Source organism: Mesoplodon mirus, assembly GCF_964341445.2.
Source record: "Mesoplodon mirus genome assembly, chromosome: 1".
NCBI lineage: Eukaryota > Metazoa > Chordata > Mammalia > Artiodactyla > Ziphiidae > Mesoplodon > Mesoplodon mirus.
The window spans coordinates 204,524,053-204,544,208 of NC_138976.1; the positions used below are offsets into that span (position 1 = coordinate 204,524,053).

The following is a 20,156-nucleotide window of genomic DNA, read 5'->3' on the forward strand; positions in this document are numbered from 1 at the left end:
ATCTAACCCCTTGGCTGGTCTCTGATGATAAGTTTGTTTCTTCAATGCCTTCAAACATCAGTGATCTAATTCCTGAATTTTCATCACTTGAGCTGGAACCAGAAATAGGACTAGAACTGGAACTAGACGTACAATTGGGGCTTGAATGCCAACTCAGTGTGGAGCTTGAATGGGTATCATAGCTAGCATTTGAATCAGAACCAAATGTACCACTACTACTACCATTAGGTGACTCTAGCCATTCCATGTCTTGACTTGGAGGTGAGACACTATGCTCTAAATTACTGTCACTGTCCATAAGGTTATTTGAGTTACTAAATTCTGTCATTGTCTGCCTTAACGTGCTCTGAATTGGAACAGATGTTGTATCATTTAAGCTAGTATTTAACGTTCTGCAAACGGGATTTCTAATGGTATTGACATAAGCTCTCACACCTGCCTGCTCAGAATGTGAATACATATGCCTCAGTCCTCGTTCACTTTCAGAAGTGACAGTGTTGTTTGGTGTCTCAGATGTTAACTGAGTTCTACTAGCTCTGCTGTCTCTCTGAGAATATGCTCCAGAATGAACTTGTCCTACTTCAAGATTGAAGGGTATGGTTGGATATATTTCCCTCATTCCCCAAGATTCACCACTGCTGGTTGTATCTGGAGAATTTTCTCCATGAACGGCATTCCTTGTTCTAGAAGTTTCAATAAGACCGCTATTTTGCAACTCAAATCCAGTCATTTGCTGTCTCAATATTTCTTGGTGCTCAGTTCTAGAAAATCTCACATTCTCACTTAGCAGCGGCTGCTCAAAATTCTGAGAGGGTATACTATGATTAAGTCTTTGTACAATTTCCCTAAGTGAACGTGGAGGCGACCAACTTTCAATTCTTGCTCTGGTTCTCCGATACTCTGGACTCCTACTTCTTGCTCGTCTCTGACTTGTGGTAGGTGGGAATTCCATTAATGTTTCAGTTGTATCTTGTTCAGGCATAGATGGTCTTGTAAATATTGATTCAGATTGTGGACTTTCCACTTGCCTTTGGCTGTCTTCCATATTTTCTCTTCTGGGAAGTCTTGCAGATGCTACATATTCATTCTCTGGATTTGGACTCCCATTATCAAGGTTAGCATTTATTTCTAAACTGAATATGAACTGATCACTTTTAGGATTAATTTGGCTCTCTTCTCTCCAAGATTGGTTTTCTCTTTGTCCACTTGTCATATTTTCAGTTTGTCCAGAACAGTTAAGCCAGTCTATTAGAGAGTCACCACTAGACACGTCATCTGAAGAGTCTCCTCTGTCTGTTAACAAAATAAATGGGGAGGGTGCATAAAAGAACTACCAAAATTAGAACCATCATAAAATAGCACTCTGAAACTTTGTTTCAAAAACAAAAAATGAGAACTTAAATACTCAGATGTTTTAAACTGATTTCACATTTATAGAGTTAATATTTTATAAACTGCACTGTGTAGATTTATAAGTAAAGGTAGAAAAGTTTCGATTCCATCCAAAAAGAGTGAGCTAATCCTAGATAAACTTAGAGAATTTTTTTAAAAAGGGAATCCGGAGGAAGTCTATTTTTCAGTATTTCATCATATACACAGCCCTGTGTACCACTGTCGGAGGAATGTCAAGAGACTTTTTTTTCTGTCCACTGTCAAAACACTAATGCAATTAAACAAGGTAAACACCAGTTAAGGTACAATGCTAGTAGTTTAGTTCAATTTACATTATTGTCTAATTTTCATTAGTCTCCAACATGACTACTTGTAGGCTCTTCACTTATGTGCTTTTGATAATAGATAAGCTGTTTGAAAATATAAGGTTATTGCCCAAACATAAACAAGTTTTATAGGTTTAAAAGTGTTTGCATTTTGAATACTTCTTAATGTTACCAAGATTTTTAATTGACATTAAATTGAAGGTCAGATCAAATGAATAGACTGAACCTAGCATGGTACATATAAGACCATATTCAAGAGCCAAAGTATTATAGTATCTTCTTCATTAGACAGCAAAATCCTCTACTTCACACTGGAAGGGAAGGCACCAGACCTGAGGTCCGAGCAGGGTTTCTCAGCATTAGCACTACTGACATTTTGGTGCTGGACAATTCTTTGTTTTGGGGAGCTATCCTGTGCATTGTGGGATATTTGGCAGCATCCCTGGCCTCTGCCCACTAGATGCTAGTAACACCCATGCCTCCCCTGTGACAACCAAAAATATCTCTAGCCATTGTCAAATGTCCCCAGGTGTTGAAGACAGCACAATTGTCCCCAGTGGAGAATATTTCTGTTTGCTTTTTTTACATGTCTATGTAGAAAAAATAATTCAGGAAGTAGGAGGGACTTTCAGTTGAGGTAGAAAACCAAGAAAAATACAAATAGGCTACTTTGCACTGTTTCCCAATTAAAACAACCCAGATGTGAATCAGGAAAACAAACAAACAGACCTTGACATGCTCACCAAAAATCAAGTAAATGCCAGTTCTTTTTATGAGAAGTTACTTACCAAATTAATGTAAGTCACTTCTGTATAATTTACTCTTTACTATTATGAAGTTACTATTTCCTATTATGAAGTTCCTTATTCATCCCATCCTATTCCCTCCAAAAGCAAAATATACCTGTATTTTCATCTGAGTCTTGTGGTGCGTTTTCTTTAATTAGCTGAAGTCTTCTCAGCAACTCTTCTTCCGTACTTTCACCTGGAATGCCTAGAAGATTGTTGTCTCTCATAAATTCGTAATCTTCTTCACTCAGATTATTTACGAACCTGGAGAAATCTTCTTCCCGAACCAATCGGTCCGTTTGACTTATGTGTTGGGCCGAAACTCCATCTCCTTCATCGTTGGAATCCGAGTTTTCCACCTTAATAAACAAGTGGAAAATTATCTGAAATTCACGACGTGGTGTTGAAATTCACCAGTGGTCGTTTCGTTTTCTTCGCTTTCTACTTCCTGCCAGAGTGTCAGGTTCCGACTCAGTCGGATGACCCTCCGCACAGATTCCTCCCTTCTCCCTTCCCGACTCAGTTCTGTGGCCCCTGGTGACGCAACAGTTGGGAGCCGCCTCTAGCCCAGAACTTGCTAGACGTTGCCTAGGCACCCATTATCTTCCCCGCTGTTACCGAGTAGGGACTGGATTCAGGTTAGGTTTCATTTCATTCTAAACCAGCCAATGTTACTGAGGGTTTATAGTGTACCAAGCACCGTGCTTCACCTCTTTTCACCCACAGGAGCCTATTCTCAGGTTTTCAGGAGGCGTTTTCAGGCTCTGATATGCTCTATTTATTCGTTACATTCCATATGACTGCCTTCTTCAAAATGCCATGCCAAAGTCAGCCTAGTTCAATGCAGCAATTCTCATTTTCAGGTGCCCAGGGACCTCCGCCTTTTCTCATGAATTTCTCAAATCCTAGACTCTCACTAAGAAAGCCCACAATTTTTGATAATTTACCAGGTCCCTGGCTGAGTCTCTTTAGTGTGTCCTCTCCCTTTTAACTGTTAATGGCTTCATCTTGCATTATATGGTCCTTCAGTCTTGTTTCAAACAAACAAGAAACACCAAAACTTTGGCAGCCTTTTCTGCTCAGCCAGGGAATTCCTTCTCCACAAAAGCATCAGGTTCATTTTTGTCCTCCTTTCTCATAAATATTATAAATAGTACTTAAGCAAAACTAGCCAGAACATCATAGGAACTTTTAGGACATATACATAATAGTTACTTTGTCTGCCACAGTGAGTACTGACTTTGCTGATTTTGTCGCATGTATCACCTGAAAGGCTTGGTGAAAATAAAATAACGCTCATTTGCAATGCTATCTGGAGGAGACCTCTAATTCACTCTCAGTACACAGCTTAGAAGTTTAAGGAGCTGTGTAAATTCACAGTTGTTGTTTTGTTCATGGTCCACAGCAGGCTTTCTTGTTTGTTCTCAAGGAGATGGAAGGATGGTAACTTTACTGGTGTGACAGTGAAGAATCTAAGTCTATGTCCTGCTTTTGACATTTGTTCCATGCCTTGTTTAACTTAAGCTAGAAAAATCAATCTTTCCCCTCTGAATCAAATCTCAGCAAGACTTTGGATGAGAACAGAATCCCCTAGACTACCCTGCCTCCTTTATGGACTTCTGAGTGTATTTGTTATCTTTTACTGAAGTTATTCTTTTCACAGGGGAACTCTGTTGTAAACTTGTTTGCTGTGCCTCAATCAAAACTAGCAGTATTATGAAAATTCAGCGTGATTTGTACTCTTGATGCAGGAAACCCTCACAATCGTTAGTGTTCTTGAGAGTGATTGATTCAGTTTAATTCAATTCAATCAATTCAAGTGTCAAGTATGTTTAGCGTTTGTTAAATGTCAGTCATATTATCGGATATTAAGATACAAAGATGAGTATATTTAAGAATCTGTTGTCATTAGAGTATAACAAACAATTGAGCTACACAGAGGTAAAATTACAGTTTTGAGGAGAAAGTGATTTGAGTGAGAGAGAAAATCGGTTTCACTGCATTTGGGGTTTAAAGGATGAACAGGAGTTTTCTAAGTGAATGAAAGGGGGAAATATTTTCAAAAGTGAGAACAGCCACTGCTAACACTCATAAAACAACAAGGATAGTAGATTTTAATTACTAAAAAAAGACATTAGTTAAATTGGCAGAGCAAGGCCAAAAAATGGAGACCTTTATGACATGTTTAGAAGTTGGACTTTATCATTAGTGCAAAGGAAAGATGTTGAAGTCTTTAGACAGTTGATGGTCAAATTTGCAATTTAGAAATAATATTGATAGTAGTGTTGAGGATGAATATGAAGGGCAACAGTTCAGATGGGAGGGTCAGAAATAGATAGAGGGAAGCCTAGGCTAGTGATGATAAGGATCTGAATCAGGGCAAAGGAATATGATTAAAATGAAGGACTTTAACAGATCTCTAGGCAGCAGAACTGATTAAACCTAGTAATATGTGGGAAAGAGGGAAAAGTGGGGAGGGGGAATATATGAGGGAAAGGCAGGGGTCAGGATTACTTCTGTATTTCTGTCTTTGCTTAGTGGACAGTGGTACCAATAAGAAGTAACACCTGATTCTGAAGTTGTATGGTTTAGCTTAAGAGGGAGCATGATTGCTTATGATTAGAATAGTATGCAAGTTACCTGAAGATTCAGAAAGTCTTACAGTCATTCCAAATTTAGGTACAGAAGCACATGAACTAATAGCCCCGGATGTTTGGTGTTCCCTGTAGTTGGCTCTCAGTGTCAATGACTCTAGCTTCCTGAACTATTTGTTCCTGGTTATGTCCCAATTCTGGTGCAAGTAACAGGGTATAGGGATCATCATCCCAGAGACCTACTTATTGACCTTGATTATTTAAATAGAAGCCACCAATACAGCTGTGCTTTACACTTAGTTCTCTCATGTCTTGACTTTCCTTCTGAATATTGCAGTGTAGGTTCAGTAGTTTTTCTTCTGGATGGCAATATTGCTGCTTTGGTCTTTGTTCTATCCCTTGTCTTGATATCAGAAGTCTTCTGAAGATGTTTTTTCTTCACTTCTCATTTCAGAGATGGGAGATGCATCAGGAAGTCCTGAGGTTGACTAGAGCATCACTCTAAGTTGAGTTGGAGGGGAAGAGGTTGAAGATGGAAAGCTGCTTACTTTCAATCAGAGTCAAGCACTTAAAAATTTGGCCAATCCATTGTTTATGATGTGGTGAAAAAATGGGGTGTGTGTGAGCAGATTTGGCTGTTCTTTTATCCTGGTTGTAATGATGGAGGTTTGTAATCAAGAGTTTTCTTTTACTGACTCTGTCCAAGGAAGCTTCTGAACAGATTCTATGACTCAAAGGGAGACTGAAAATAAGCAAGAGATAGCATTCTCCCTGAATATGGGTAAAAGGAGTTCTGTGGCTTTAGAACTGTAAGAAATGATCAAGACATATATTCCAGATACCTATTGCCGTATAACAAACCATTCCAAAATGCAGTGGTAGATACAATAGAAACCATGTTGTTATAGTCAGGACTTTGTGAGCTAAGAATAAAGATAAAGAATACTGGGGATGGTTCATTTCTGCTCCATCATGACTGGGCCTCAGCTGTGGTGGCTTGAATAATTGGAGATAGATTAGACAACTTGACTGGTGTCATATGTCTGGGGCCTTGGTTCTGGCTAAGTTTTCTTTGAGTCACATCTTTTGGTGCTGAAATGTCCAACCAAGATGGCATCTTCATTCACAAATCTGGGGCTTGAGTTGGGCTGCACAGGCTGAAAAATTTGGGACTGGTTTTCCCTGTGTCTCTGTCTTTCTCCATGAAATTTCTTGGTGTAGTTTTGGAGTCTTAGCAACCTGGATATCTCAAAATAGTTGAATTCTTACATAGTGAGTGGCTTTACCCAAAGTAAACATCTCAAGGGACTTGGCTGGAATCTGTAAGTCTTCCTATGACTTAACCTCACAAGTGCAAGAACACCTTTTCTCTTGCATTCTGTTGATTGAATAAGCCACTGGATCAACCCATATTTAAGAAGAGGGACACCACATTCTACCTTTCAATAGAGAGATAACAAAGATTTTATGGTTATATTTAATGTACTATAGCACATGATGAAAAAAATCTTATAATGATGACTTTTCAGTTGAAGTGGAAATTAATCTCTCCCTCTGTTTTCTGAATTGCATTATTATCTGGGTAAAAATTTAAAAAGGGAGGACATAAAATCTGAAGTTCTTTGCATTCAGCCTGATTTTAAAGATACCCGATTAAGGATCTTTTTATTATGTAATAGTTTTCCCACATCAGAGACCATTGGTAATATTAAGAGCTATTTACTGAGCAACTGTAATTGCTAGACACTCTGCTTGTGTTTTAACTTATTTGATCTCAAGCCCCATGCAAGAGAGGTATTACTATTCTCAGAGATAAAGGCATGGAGGCTGATGCAAATTAAGTGATTTTCTCAAAGTTACAGTAATAGATAATATGTTTAGATTCCAACAAGTTCTATAGGATGACTCTCCCTGTTTCGCTCTACTCTGTTATGTTTAATGAAAACACAATATCAGACATCATTACACAAACGTAGTAAAATCTCAGTTAAATGAGATGCTTGAATCATGCTTGATCATTTTCGTGTGCCATTTCAATTCTGCTTTGGGGTTAGTCTAGAATATCTTCGTTTTAACTTAATAAAGAGTAATTTTTGTTGTTGTTGTTGTTGTTGTTGTTGCGGTACGTGGGCCTCTCACTGCCGTGGCCTCTCCCGTTGCGGAGCACAGGCTCCGGACGCACAGGCCCAGCGGCCAAGGCTCACAGACCCAGCCGTTCCGTGGCATGTGGGATCTTCCTGGACCGGGGCACGAACCCGTGTCCCCTGCATCGGCAGGCAGACTCTCAACCACTGCGCCACCAGGGAAGCCCTAAAGAGTAATTTTAAATCAAGAAGTAAACATAATTAAAGCTTGATAAGATATTTCATATTTTTATGTTTTTTTTCTTTCCCACCAGAAGGATGGGTTAAAAGTTTGAAAGCATTGATGCAGAAAAATGAATCTAAATATGCATGTCTCATGGAATCTACTGGAATTGGTTCTTTGACACAAATACTTGTTTTGAATCTAAACACGAAATTCTTGTTAATTGAAATCACACCCTTTCCACTTACATAGGCTTGACACTAGGAATTAGTTTCATCTCTTCCTTATGCTTACCTCTAATTATGGAAATAAAAATGTATTTATTTAGCAACGTCTCATCCCTCTTATGATTTCCTTTCTTCCCGGTTCTGCTCGGATTTAGACTTTTGATAGCTTTTCTATTAGTGCCGTGTCAGTGGTTAGTTTGCTTCTATGCTTTCTCTAGTTTTGAGCCATTTTACACACTTTCTCTGAGGCATGCTCCAGGTCTGTTATTCACAAGCAAGTTAGTTCATATTTCCGCACATTTGTTTATTTGTAAAGTCTTACCTCCTAGATTATTGTAATAAATAAATAAACTTACATATACATAAATAATATTCTGTTTGTTACCTATATAGATATATTTAAAGATGAATTTTACGGTTCCAAGGATGAAACGGATATCAGGTTTGTTTCTCAAAACAAATGAACACAGAGAACACAAAATGAATAAGCAACACAAAAGCTCACAATATATGAGCAAAACCAAATTAAGCAGGCCTGCTGTATACAGATTCACAGGTTGTGCACTCTAAAATTCCCAGGGGGCACCATTCATGTAAAGAAGAAAGTGAATGACACTCCTATAAATATACAGTGCACCACCTGTACAACTGAACATGCAGACCCTGAAAATGAGCTTTAATGCTATCTTCTGCCTTCCTTCGACCCAGTAGGGAGAAGAGAAGAGGATAATGAACTCAGGGAGATTAAATAGTTCCTTTATTACTTGTTCTTCTCCAGGCCTAGAATTTTATATGCTCCTATTGAAGGGAGGTTGGTGATTTTGTTCAGTAGCCTGCAGACACAGGGAGGTGCACCGCCTCTTTCACCAAGTATTTACACCAGTAGGTGTAACCACAATGGCAGCGTGTGGTGTGGGTAAAAATGGTCACCTCACATCTCTGTCATGTCGACTCTCCCTTTTATGGTGCTAGTTGGGTGTTGTAGTCGCTCTTATGGAGAGTTATTGAATGGTCAGTCTGGGTTGCCTATTCAAAGAAACTCACCACATTTTCAAATTACATTACAAAAAGGCCCCTACATTTCAGGCATACCATTTTGCTTAAATTCAAACTACTGTACTATAATCAAGTTGCCTCTCTTGCTTAAGTCTCAATATCCACAAACCTCAACAAATTCAATGGACAGTAGGTTGACCAAAGGGTGAAAGTTCTTTAAAAAGTAGCATTTGTATTGGGAGCAGAGTTCGGGTTTCCTTATGGTCGGATTTCCTGGGGCCTCTTTAATATTCAGGCTAAATGCAAGCTCTTATCCACACTATTAGAATGCATCCTCTATCTTCAAACACATTTGACAACTTATTGCATATAGAATAAAGTAAAATGTGTAGTAAGTCCTTACAAAAATCACTCTAGATTTGCCAACATTACTACATTTTCATCTTTAAAACTTCAGTTTAAATGTCACTTCCATGGAAAGGTCTTCCTGACCAGTTTATCTAAAATAAAATTGTGCATGTCATGCTCTGTCACAGACGCTTATCTCTTCCTCCAATAAACTGTTTACTATAAGAGTAGTGATCTTTATAGCTCAACCTGTGTTTTCCATCTATTCAGTTCCTTAAAGTAGATACTAAATGAATATGCGTTGGAGAGTGAAATAAGTAAAGTAAGGAAGAAAGGCCAGAGGGAGGAAGGGAGGAAGGAAGGGCCTCTGGCAAAGATTCTCTCTCCATCTTTTTTCATTCTGGCTGCTGTAACAAAATGCCACAGACTGGGTAGCTTATAAAAAACAGAACTTTATTTTGTAATGTTATGGAGGCCTGAAGTCCAAATCAAGATAGCAGCATGGTCTCATTCTGGTGAAAGCCCTCTTCCTGATTCATAGCCAGAACCTTCTTGCTGTGTCCTCACATGGTGGAAGGGGGCTAGTGAGCTCTCTGGAGCCTCTTTTAAAAGACATTGATCCCTTTCATGAAGGAATTTGTGGAATCTAAAAAATACAACCAACAAGTGAATATAACGAGAAAGAAACAGACTTACAGATGTGGTGAACAAACTGGTGGTTACCTGTGGGGAGAGGGAAGGGGAGAGGATAGGGGATTAAGAGGTACAAACTATTATGTATAAAATAAGCTACAAGGATATACTGTACAGCACAGGGACTATAGCTAATATTTTATGATAACTATAAATGGAGTATAACCTTTAAAAATCGCAAATGACTATATTGTACAGCTGTAGCTTATATTGTATACCAACTATATTTCAAAGAAAATAATAATAATAGTCACAAAAAATCTGAAATAAAAGGCATTAATCCCATTCATGAGGGTGCCACCCTCATGACCTAATCACCTTCCAAGGTGATTCCTAGTCACTAGGGTGATTCCTTCCCTAGTTCTTATCGAACCTCTCTGCAATATCTATACCCTTCTAGTCCTGTATTAAATACACTGCCCTTCAAGATGGCCTGTAAAACTCCTGTTTGCATAAATATTTGCCATTTTTCACCTTCCTGTTTCCTCTTAGACTCTTAAATAGAACAATGTGTGCACTTGCCTTCTACTAGATTGTAAACTGTAGTGATGCAAGAAGTAGGCATCATTATGTGCCCCTCTAATGCCTAACACCAAATGTTATGCACAGTTAGAAACTCAATAAATACCGGATTAGTTGAACTATGGTCCTACTATATAGTGAAAAATTCAAAGGCTATTGAATTGGATTCTGATCTCCCCCACTCATGAGCTGTGTGACATTGGGTAAGTTATTTAATCTCTCAGTTTTAGTTTCATTATTTGTAAAAGTCAATGATAACTAAATGGGTTGTAGTAAACTTTAGTGACATTCTATGTAAAATAAAGTAAATGTGATACTATATGTAAAGGTGTCTCCTGCTTAAGGTCAGGAATCCATTTGTAAAAATCAAGCCATTTTTGTTAAAATGTAACGAGGAAAAAATTTCCTATTATTTTAATGGAAACCTTTAATATGTTTTATATGTTTGCCCAACAACCCCAACAAATTTCCTGATACACAATGAAACAAAAGAAACAAAAAATTGTTATGATATAGATATTTAAAATCATCATATCCTAATCACCTAATAATTAATATGGTTTTAACAAACATTGCTTTGCAGTAACATGGCCTCTCTTAATCCCAGTAACATCAGAGTTGCACATCCTCTTCTGTGACACTTTGCAGGCTTTTCAAAATGTCTACAGAGGAATCTGAAGTTTTACCCAATGTATTTGGAATGTAACTCAAGATTTTCTCCAACCACTGTGTTCTTATAAAAGTTACCTTGAGTTTGCAGATGCAGATATGTTTTATTGCTGTATAATCACTGGCTGAAGAATATTTGATTGAGAACTAATTAAATTCTCTGTAGTGTAAGTATTAAAGCAAAGAGCTCTTCTAACAGGGAAGTAATAGGAGATATTTTGTGTGTTATATCTTCATATAGGATTGCTAAACAGTGTTGTTCTTAATAAATGTTATTTTCTAACTTCCTTCCATTATGAATCAAATTAATTCTAAACCCAAGATTTAAGTTAGTCTTCATTTCTCAAATTCAGTTAAAACATTCATTTTTGGGGTTTTAAGAATTTAATTCAGTTATGCAAAAATATATCTAGGGGTTTATTTTATTTTTTAGTTTTAATTTAATTTAATTTCTTTCTTGAAGTATAGTTCATTTACAATATTGTATAAGTTTCTGGTATACAGCAAAGTGATTCAGTTATATATATATATATATATATATATATATATATATATATATATATATATATATATATATATATATATATACACATGTATATTCTTTTTCAGATTCTTTTCCCTTATAGGTTATTACAAAATATTGAATATAGTTCCCTATGCTATACAGGAAGTCCTTGTTGGTTATCGATTTTATTTTATTTTTATTTTTTATTTTTTTGCAGTATGTGGGCCTCTCACTGTTGTGGCCTCTCCTGTTGTGGATGTGCAGGCTCAGTGGCCACGGCTCACGGGCCCAACCACTCTGCAGCATGTGGGATCCTCCTGGACTGGGGCACGAACCCGTGTCCCCTGCATTGACAGGCGGACTCCCAACCACTGCGCCACCAGGGAAGCCCTCGATTTTATATGTAGTTGTGTTTATATGTTAATCCCAAACTCCTAATTTATCCCTCACCCCCTTTCCCTTTGCTAACCATAAGTTTGTTTTCTATGTCTGTGGGTCTATTTCTGTTTCATATATAAGTTCATTTGTATAATTTTTTTTAGATTCCACATATAAGTGATATCATATTATATTTGTCTTTCATTCTTTTTTTTTTTTTTTTGTGGTACGCGGGCCTCTCACTGCTCTGTCCTCTCCTGCCGTGGAGCACAGGCTCTGGACGCTCAGGCTCAGCGGTCATGGCTCACGGGCCCAGCCGCTCCACGGCATGTGGGATCCTCCCGGACCAGGGCACGAACCCGTGTCCCCTGCATCGGCAGACGGACTCTCAACCACTGCGCCACCAGGGAAGCCCCTATATTTGTCTTTCTGTGTCTGGCTTACTTCACTTAGTATGATAGGTCCATACATCTTGCTGCAAATGACATTATTTCATTCTTTCTTATGGCTGAGTAATATTCCATTGTGTGTGTATATGTGTGTGTGTGTGTGTGTGTGTGTGTGTGTGTATATATATATATGACACGTTTTCTTTATCCATTCATCTGTTGGTGGGCATTTAGGTTGCTTCCATGTCTTGGCTATTGTAAATAGTTCTATACTGAACATTGGGGTGCATGTATCTTTTCAAATTATGATTTTCTCCTAGGGCTTTATTGATAATGACATACACTCTAGCCCACCTACCTCACTTGTATTTCCATATATCCTGAGTGAGTCAGTCTCTTTCTTTTGGCTTTTTAAGAAATCTGGATGCTTTCTAGATAATAGTTATCTCCATATGCACATCTGAACCATTTGCATGGCTTCTTTGTAAGTTTATTATTAGGGAAGCTTAGAATAATTTCATAACAACATAGAAAGTGATTGTATACAAACTTTATTTTAACTGTGGACTACCCCCACTCCTACCCCAAATACTCATAGACTGAAAGGTCATCAGAGATGAGCTTGTCTTTGGGAATTGGAGCGTGGAAATCAGAGAAAGGAAGGAAATCACGGAACTACTTCAGTTGGATATGAAGGAGTGGGTAAATGCCCTATTCTTGGAAAAAAGATGAATTTCCTACTAGAGGAGAAATCTCTTAAAATATTCAGCTGCACCAGTGATTAACTCTGTTGCAAATTTAGTTGCATTTGGCAGGTACTGCAGGGAACAACTAGTGTGTATGCCTTGGCATAGTAAAAAAAAAATATGTAGACAGAAAGTATATTTCATTTATCTAGTTATTGAATAGCCTGAAATATAGAGCAGTCGAATACTATTTGTAATTTGCGTGATTGTGTGTGTGTGAGAGAGTGAGCAAAGCTGTGTTTGACACTAACATCCATTTTTCCTGACTTAAGAACAATAGTTTAATAGATAATTGTTGTTTAAAGAACTGATTGATGCCAGACAGGAAGTTCCCCTCATATTGATTATGTGTAAAAATGCCTAGGAGGGCTTGGGACTGACAGAAACCATCAGTAAACTTCAAAACTCAAACGAGAATTTAGTTGACAGCAGGGTGTTCAGTACAGAAAATAGTTTCAGCACTGACACTGTCTTCTAAGGATCAGTATCTATCCATCTGTATAATAGATACCTGTGCGAAAGACAGTGTGGTATGGTGGAATGAAAACTGAACTTGTAATTGGAATATGGGGATTAGGTTCCAGCTGAGTTCTTTCTACTGGTGCTATCTTGGAGAGTTACACCTCTAAGAATAACATTCTTTGTTTTTAAACTATGTCTAAGGATCTTTTGGGCTCTATATTTCTATGAAACTCTGATCCTATTTTATCATTGTAGGGGTACTGTGTGTTGGAAGATAGCTAGATAGATCAATGGATGCATATATGGGTGGGTGGAAAGATAAGTGAGTACATACACACACATATACATATACATACATATGTATGCACAATATATACATATACAAATATATACTTATATATATAGGACTATATATGTGTGTGTGTAACACCTACAGTTTATTTCCATGCATATGTGTCTACATAGAGTGACATCACAAATTCTGGCCATGGTTTTCCTTTTCATTGGCAAATATGACAATAAATCATCTATCATCTATTATTAAAGAGGTAAGACCTCTTAACAGCAAATGGGTCTTGAAAGAGATTTTAACATTGTGAAAGATACGTTAAAATAATCCACAAATATTCATATGCATGTATTGTGAAAATGCTTCTTAGTGGATACAAATGTAAAAGGTGAATAATAAAAGTATCATGAATTCTTTATTCTTCATCGATAAAGAATTCTAATATTGAAAATTTACTGGGCAGTACTAAATAAGTGAGTATCAGGAGTCTGATCTTGCCAAAATCATAACTTTAACTTTTGATGTATAGTATAAATACTATTAGCAGAAACATATTTTTCTAGCAATGACCTTAATAAAAATAAAGCTCCTGTAAATAACACACAGTGAAATCTACATTTTACTCCGTTAATCAACATGTTTAGGTTCATGGGACACTAAAGACCACAGTCATGAATATTACAGAGCATTTTATTAAGTATATATTATGACTCCATGAGTGGGTAGACATTTAGATCTGTAGTCTACACAGACTGAGTGCATTTCTGCGGCATAGTTGTCTTTAGTTGAGTGGAACAGGCCCATCGGTGAGAGGTCACAAGTAATCAGCTATCTATATATACTTGGAAGTTTAGAAATAGTTGAGAGTTTATTTATTTATTTTACTTTAAATGTGTACAGTTTATTATATATCAATTATACCTCACTAAAGCTAAATAATTGAGTTTTCTTGGGATTAGAGACAATGTTTTGAGATGGAGAGAGAATTATCTTAGAGAGTAAATGAAGAGTTGGGATAAATGATCATTTTCTCTGGAAGGAAAAGGGTTTATAATAGGAACCCCTAAGAAGGCATATTGAACTGGCCTTATTTAACATTTTTTTCAAGGGATCAAGATAAGAAGTACCATGGGAGAATTTCCAAATTTGTGCACAGAACTAAGTTCTTCCAGGTAATAAAAATATCATGAAAGTAGGATGAACAGGAGTTGAAATGAGCAGAGGAGCTCTAATGAGAGCAGGGAGAAACAGTTCAGGTAAAATCATTGAACAACTTCTATGAGATGGAAGCCTCTGAGAACTGATTATCACTGCGGAAGAAAGCCTAAGGACGCCGTTGCCTGAAGGTTCAGTCTAAGATTACGACCAGGAAACCAACACTGACCAAATTTGTTGGACATTATCACAAAGGTTATTGGAAACAAAGTGAAAGGTATTGTCTTACCCTTGGACAAAATAGAAATTTGCTTGAACCTAGAAGTTCTTAGGAAGTTTTGATAAGTACACCTTAAAATACAGAGGGAAGCAAAAACCATCGAGGGAGAGGAGGAACTTCCGTGTGAGAATAGGCAGTTGGAAGAACTCCTCAGTCTGGAAGACACGATGTGGGAGGGAATCTGAATAGCACATGTAACGTGTGTATAGATTATTCACTAAATCTTGAGTTAGCTCTTAAGATTGAGGAGAAGCAGCATTAGAGAAAAATAATGCAAGCTGTCCTCCACATCCTAAGACACGGTACCAACTGAGACTATAAATCTGCAGGTCCAGATTCATTCACAGATGGTAGGCTGATGGGAAGCTGTTAGCCAGAGTTAGGGGGGTAGGGAGCAAATCCCCAACTTCAGATGCTGTAGAGGGTAATGATCTGCCTCTCTCATGCAGGGGGAGATGGAATTCTCAGCTCAATGCCTCAGGACTCCGGTCCATTATCATGGCTGTTCTAATCTGTTTCTGAAGTGGTCTTTTCTACAGCATTTAAAAAAGTGACTGCATTATCCTGAACATGTTTATCAAGTAACAAATCAGCTGATATAAATGGATAAAGTTGGCTGAAAGCAGGCCAGGATTTCAAAGCCCCTTCGGCATGTCTAGGTTGGGCACACGTCATGGAGCCTAAGAGTTTATTTAGATGGGGAGTCTTAAAAAGCTGCAAATAAAAGTGACCATAAAATCATCAAACTTTAAAGTTGGAAAAAGCCTCATTCTTTTTCAAATGTAAAAAAGCATTAACTGAGTCATTAAATGAGCTTTTAAAAAAGCCTCCTGGCAAGAGAGTGACAGATATAGAACTTTAAACCCATGCCTCTGGGGCCAATGCTCTTTCTATCATAAAATGTTTCTCCCTAACATTTGATGAATCAGAACATACACACACAAACACACACACACATAACGTTAAGACCCAGTGTTCACTCTTCAACTTGCTTTCAACCATATGGAAACTTTATGGATTGAGTCTTTCACATATTATTTCAGAGCAGATAAGCCAAACGCTATTTCTCTCACCTGCCTCCAAGCACTGTTTAGTCTTCTCCAACTGGGTATAATTGTTCACTAGGGATCTCACCTATTGTTCAACACTCAAACTTGTGATGGCCATGCTGTGGACTCCATTGTCTTGAGAGGAAAGCTTACACACCAAAACATTTGGGTGGGTGAAAGGAACACGGGAGAGGAGACTAGAGGAAAGGTATCAGTGAATATGTAGTGAGTTGTTGCTTTTCTACCTTGATTATGCTTGAATGGCTATTTTTATTAACATGAGCTTGCGCTACATGCTTGATGCATGACACACGCAGACTCCCTTAACTTAGAACATAATTGTGGCACATGTATCTCCAGCTACAAATATAGATACCAAAGAGCCTAAGGAGCTCTGAGAGTCATATACCTTCATTTATTTTTTTGAGTTTTCCTTTCTTTGTGAGTTTGAAGAGAAATAAAAGCTAAAAAATATCCCTTATTCACCTGGCAATTTCTTTTCATCTTCCTTTTCTCAGGTAACATCTCCTCTAGGAATCCTCCCATACCCAGGAAAAGATAGTTTCTCCTGCTCTTTACAATCAAAACACCCTGGGCTACCCTTTCTCATATCTTTTATAGCAGAGTGTTGAATTGTGGATTTACTTGTCTGAATCTTCTTTAACCTGTGAGAAAATTGAGTGCAGGGGCTGAATCTTCCAACAGTGTATCTTCCAGTGCCAAGCACAAAAGAGTCAACTAACATGTAGCTTTAAAAAAAAAAGTATCTTGTACATATTGTAAGTGTTCAATACATTTGTACATCAAATACATGAAATAATCAAGGCTAAGAAATATGATAGGAAAAAATTAATGTTAAGGAGGATTTATAAATGAGTAGAAAGGGGATTTTAGGGAAGAAATCATGATTTAAGATTATTAGTTTTTTTAACCTGGTATATGTTGAGGATTGCTATAGAAGAAAAGGCAGTTCAGTACTTTGAAAATGTGTGAAGTCTATATTCATTAGTTCATCAGCTAAAATAAGGTGGTATGCCCATAGCTGCTCATCTTTCAAATTTTTTCATAAATGTCAACTTGTTGAAAATATTTTTGAAACTAATTTTTCTTTACCTTTTAAATTCTCTTGGAATTAAACGTGGTGATTTACCACTAAGACCTTCAAGATGTATTAATTTATTTAGGCCACCGTAATAAATTTCAGAGAGAGTCTTTGTACAGAGATGCATTTTAAAAACCACAGTTAATCACCCAAAAGTAATTTATAAAGGAATTCAAATTGTAACCATTACTCATAAAAAAAAGGTGAAAGGAATTAAATTCATAAAAAGTTGAACATTCTTAAATCTTCATCCCCCTACTCAATTTTCTTGTACTTCAGTGCTGCAGAATCTCTAATACAGAAATCCTCAATTATATCCAGCACTTTTTGGCTTTTCCCTTTTCTTTACAAAACCTCCATTCTTTTCTTTTTCTTTTTTTGAAACATCTTTATTGGAGTATAATTGCTTTACAATGGTGTGTTAGTTTCTGCTGTATAACAAAGTGAATCAGGTATATGTATACATATATCCACATATCCCCTCCCTCTTGCATCTCCCTCCCACCCTCCCTATTCCACCCCTCTAGGTGGTCACAAAGCACCCAGCTGATCTCCCTGTGCTATGCGGCTGCTTCCCACTAGCTCTCTATTTTTTTTATATTTGGTAGTGTATATATGTCCATGCTACTCTCTCACATCGTCCCAGCCTAACCTTCCCCCTTCCTTGTGTCTTCAAGTCCATTCTCTATGTCTTTGTGTTTATTCCTGTCCTGCTCCTAGGTTCATCAGAACCTTTTTTTTTTTTTAGATTCCATGTATATTTGTTAGCATACAGTATTTGTTTTTCTCTTTCTGACTTACTTCACTCTGTATGACAGACTCTAGGTCCATCCACCTCACTACAAATAACTCAATTTCGTTTCTTTTTATGGCTTAGTAATATTTCATTGTATATATGTGCCACACCTTCTTTATCCATTCATCTGTTGATGGACATTTAGGTTGCTTGCATGTCCTGGCTATTGTAAATAGAGCTGCAATGAACATTGTGGTCCATGACTCTTTTTGAATTATGGCTTTCTCAGGGTATATGCCCAGTAGTGAGATTGCTGGGTCGTATGGTAGTTCTCTTTTTTAGTTTTTTAAGGAACCTCCATACTGTTCTCCATAGTGGCTATACCAATTTACAGTCCCACCAACAGTGTAGGAGGGTTCCCTTTTCTCCACACCCTCTCCAGCATTTATTGTCTGTAGATTTTTTGATGATGGCCATTCTGACCGGTGTGAGGTGATACCTCACTGTAGTTTAGATTTGCATTTCTCTAATGATTAGTGATGCTGAGCATCCTTTCATGTGTTTGTTGGCAATCTGTATGTCTTCTTTGGAGAAATGTCTATTTAGGGCTTCTGCCCATTTTTGGATTGGGTTGTTTGTTTGTTTTTTTGATATTGAGCTGCGTGAGCTACTTGCAAATTTTGGAGATGAATCCTTTGTCAGTTGCTTCACTCACAAATATTTTCTCCCATTCTGAGGGTTGTCTTTTCGTCTTGTTTATGGTTTCCATTGCTGTGCAAAAGCCCCATAGCACTACTGTGAGTGTCACTGAACCAAACTTGGGTCCACTTATCCACATGCAGTAAACCCAATCTACTGACACTGGGTTGTGGTGAAAGAAAGTGCTGTTTTTATTGTAAGGCGCCATACAAAGAGTCCGGAACAGCTAGTACTCAAAAAGCCTCATTTTCCTGATGGGTTTCAGCAAAGTGTTTTTAAAGGCAAGGTGAGGGAGGGGAGTCCCAGTGTATGTGATCAGCTTGTGCACAGCTCTCTGTTTGGTTGATGGGGAGGTTACAGGACAGTGTCCCAGGGGTTAAGGTCATCAATTCTTTGGCTCCAGTAGGCCTGGGGGCTATGTGCTTATGGTCATTAAGTAGTTAACCTTCCATTTGGTGGGGGTTTTAGCATCTGTAAAGCAGGAAATATGCATCAAATACTGTTATCTATGCACTTCAGAGAGGAGCTAAAGTAGAGGATATGGGGGAGGGGTCTATCCTAGGAAGGCCCCATAGGGTCCTCCTCTGTTACATGAGCCCTGATGTTCTTTCCAAAATCCTCTTAAAGTTGAGGACAGACAGATTCGGTTTCCATTTTTTGCTACCAAAAGCATCCTAACTTATACACTTGGCATAAAAATACTCTACTAATTTGGTACCTGCTCAGAGGTCTTGCTCAGGGCTGTACACAACTCCAGCATGTGTCATTCACATTGACATTGTTATAAATGGTACCCCCTGGAGTTGTGGAGTCCCCAACTTTCATAGTTGTAAAAGGCTGTGCTGCTTTGTATCTGCTCATCTTTCCAGCTCCCCTTCAGTTGTCTTACATATGTGAGCTACAGTTGAGTCAGTTCCAACTACTTTTGCTCTCCAGAGGAACCATGGTATTACTTGGGTTTTTGGTGATCACTTTGTTCCCAATGCCAAACACAGATTCTTCACAGTTTGTTCATCTGACAAAGTCGTGCTTATTCTTTGCTGGTCTTCTCAGATATCACCTTTACTATAAAACTTTTCTTGTCACATTATTTTCCTGCCATAGACCTTAGGCACTCATAGTAAATGACTTTATCAAATGTAAACATAGCACTCTGTGTACATTTCTATCAATGCATCTCATGATGGTTTTATGTTAGTCTTCTGTACTGACCTATGTGCTTTTTGAGCAAACAGATTTTTCTAATTGTGGCCTAGTAGAGGAAACCCTAACACACAGCAGATGCTTAAAGAACTCTCTCTTTGTGGACTGTTTAATGTATTCATTAACACTCACAATTCACTGAATGAACCAAATCATTTAATATTTACAGTTTTCCACAGCAAGATCTTTTTCGACCCACCACCTAGAGTAATGAAAATAAAAACAAAAATAAATAAATGGGACCTAATGAAACTTAAAAGCTTTTGCACAGCAAAGGAAACCATAAACAAAATGAAAAGAC

The 20,156-nt window shown here is 37.7% G+C and overlaps 1 protein-coding gene across 1 annotated transcript in view; it reads right to left on the reverse strand.

The window, feature by feature from the left end:
* LOC309801876 (E3 ubiquitin-protein ligase RLIM-like) overlaps nucleotides 1–20,156 on the reverse strand; it is a gene marked incomplete at both ends in the record, with an annotated part of 51,987 nt that overhangs the window by 302 nt on the left and 31,529 nt on the right. The window contains 2 exon segments of the mRNA XM_082616954.1: nucleotides 2–1,293; nucleotides 2,622–2,865. Coding sequence (XP_082473080.1) covers nucleotides 2–1,293; nucleotides 2,622–2,865 — 1,536 coding nt within the window.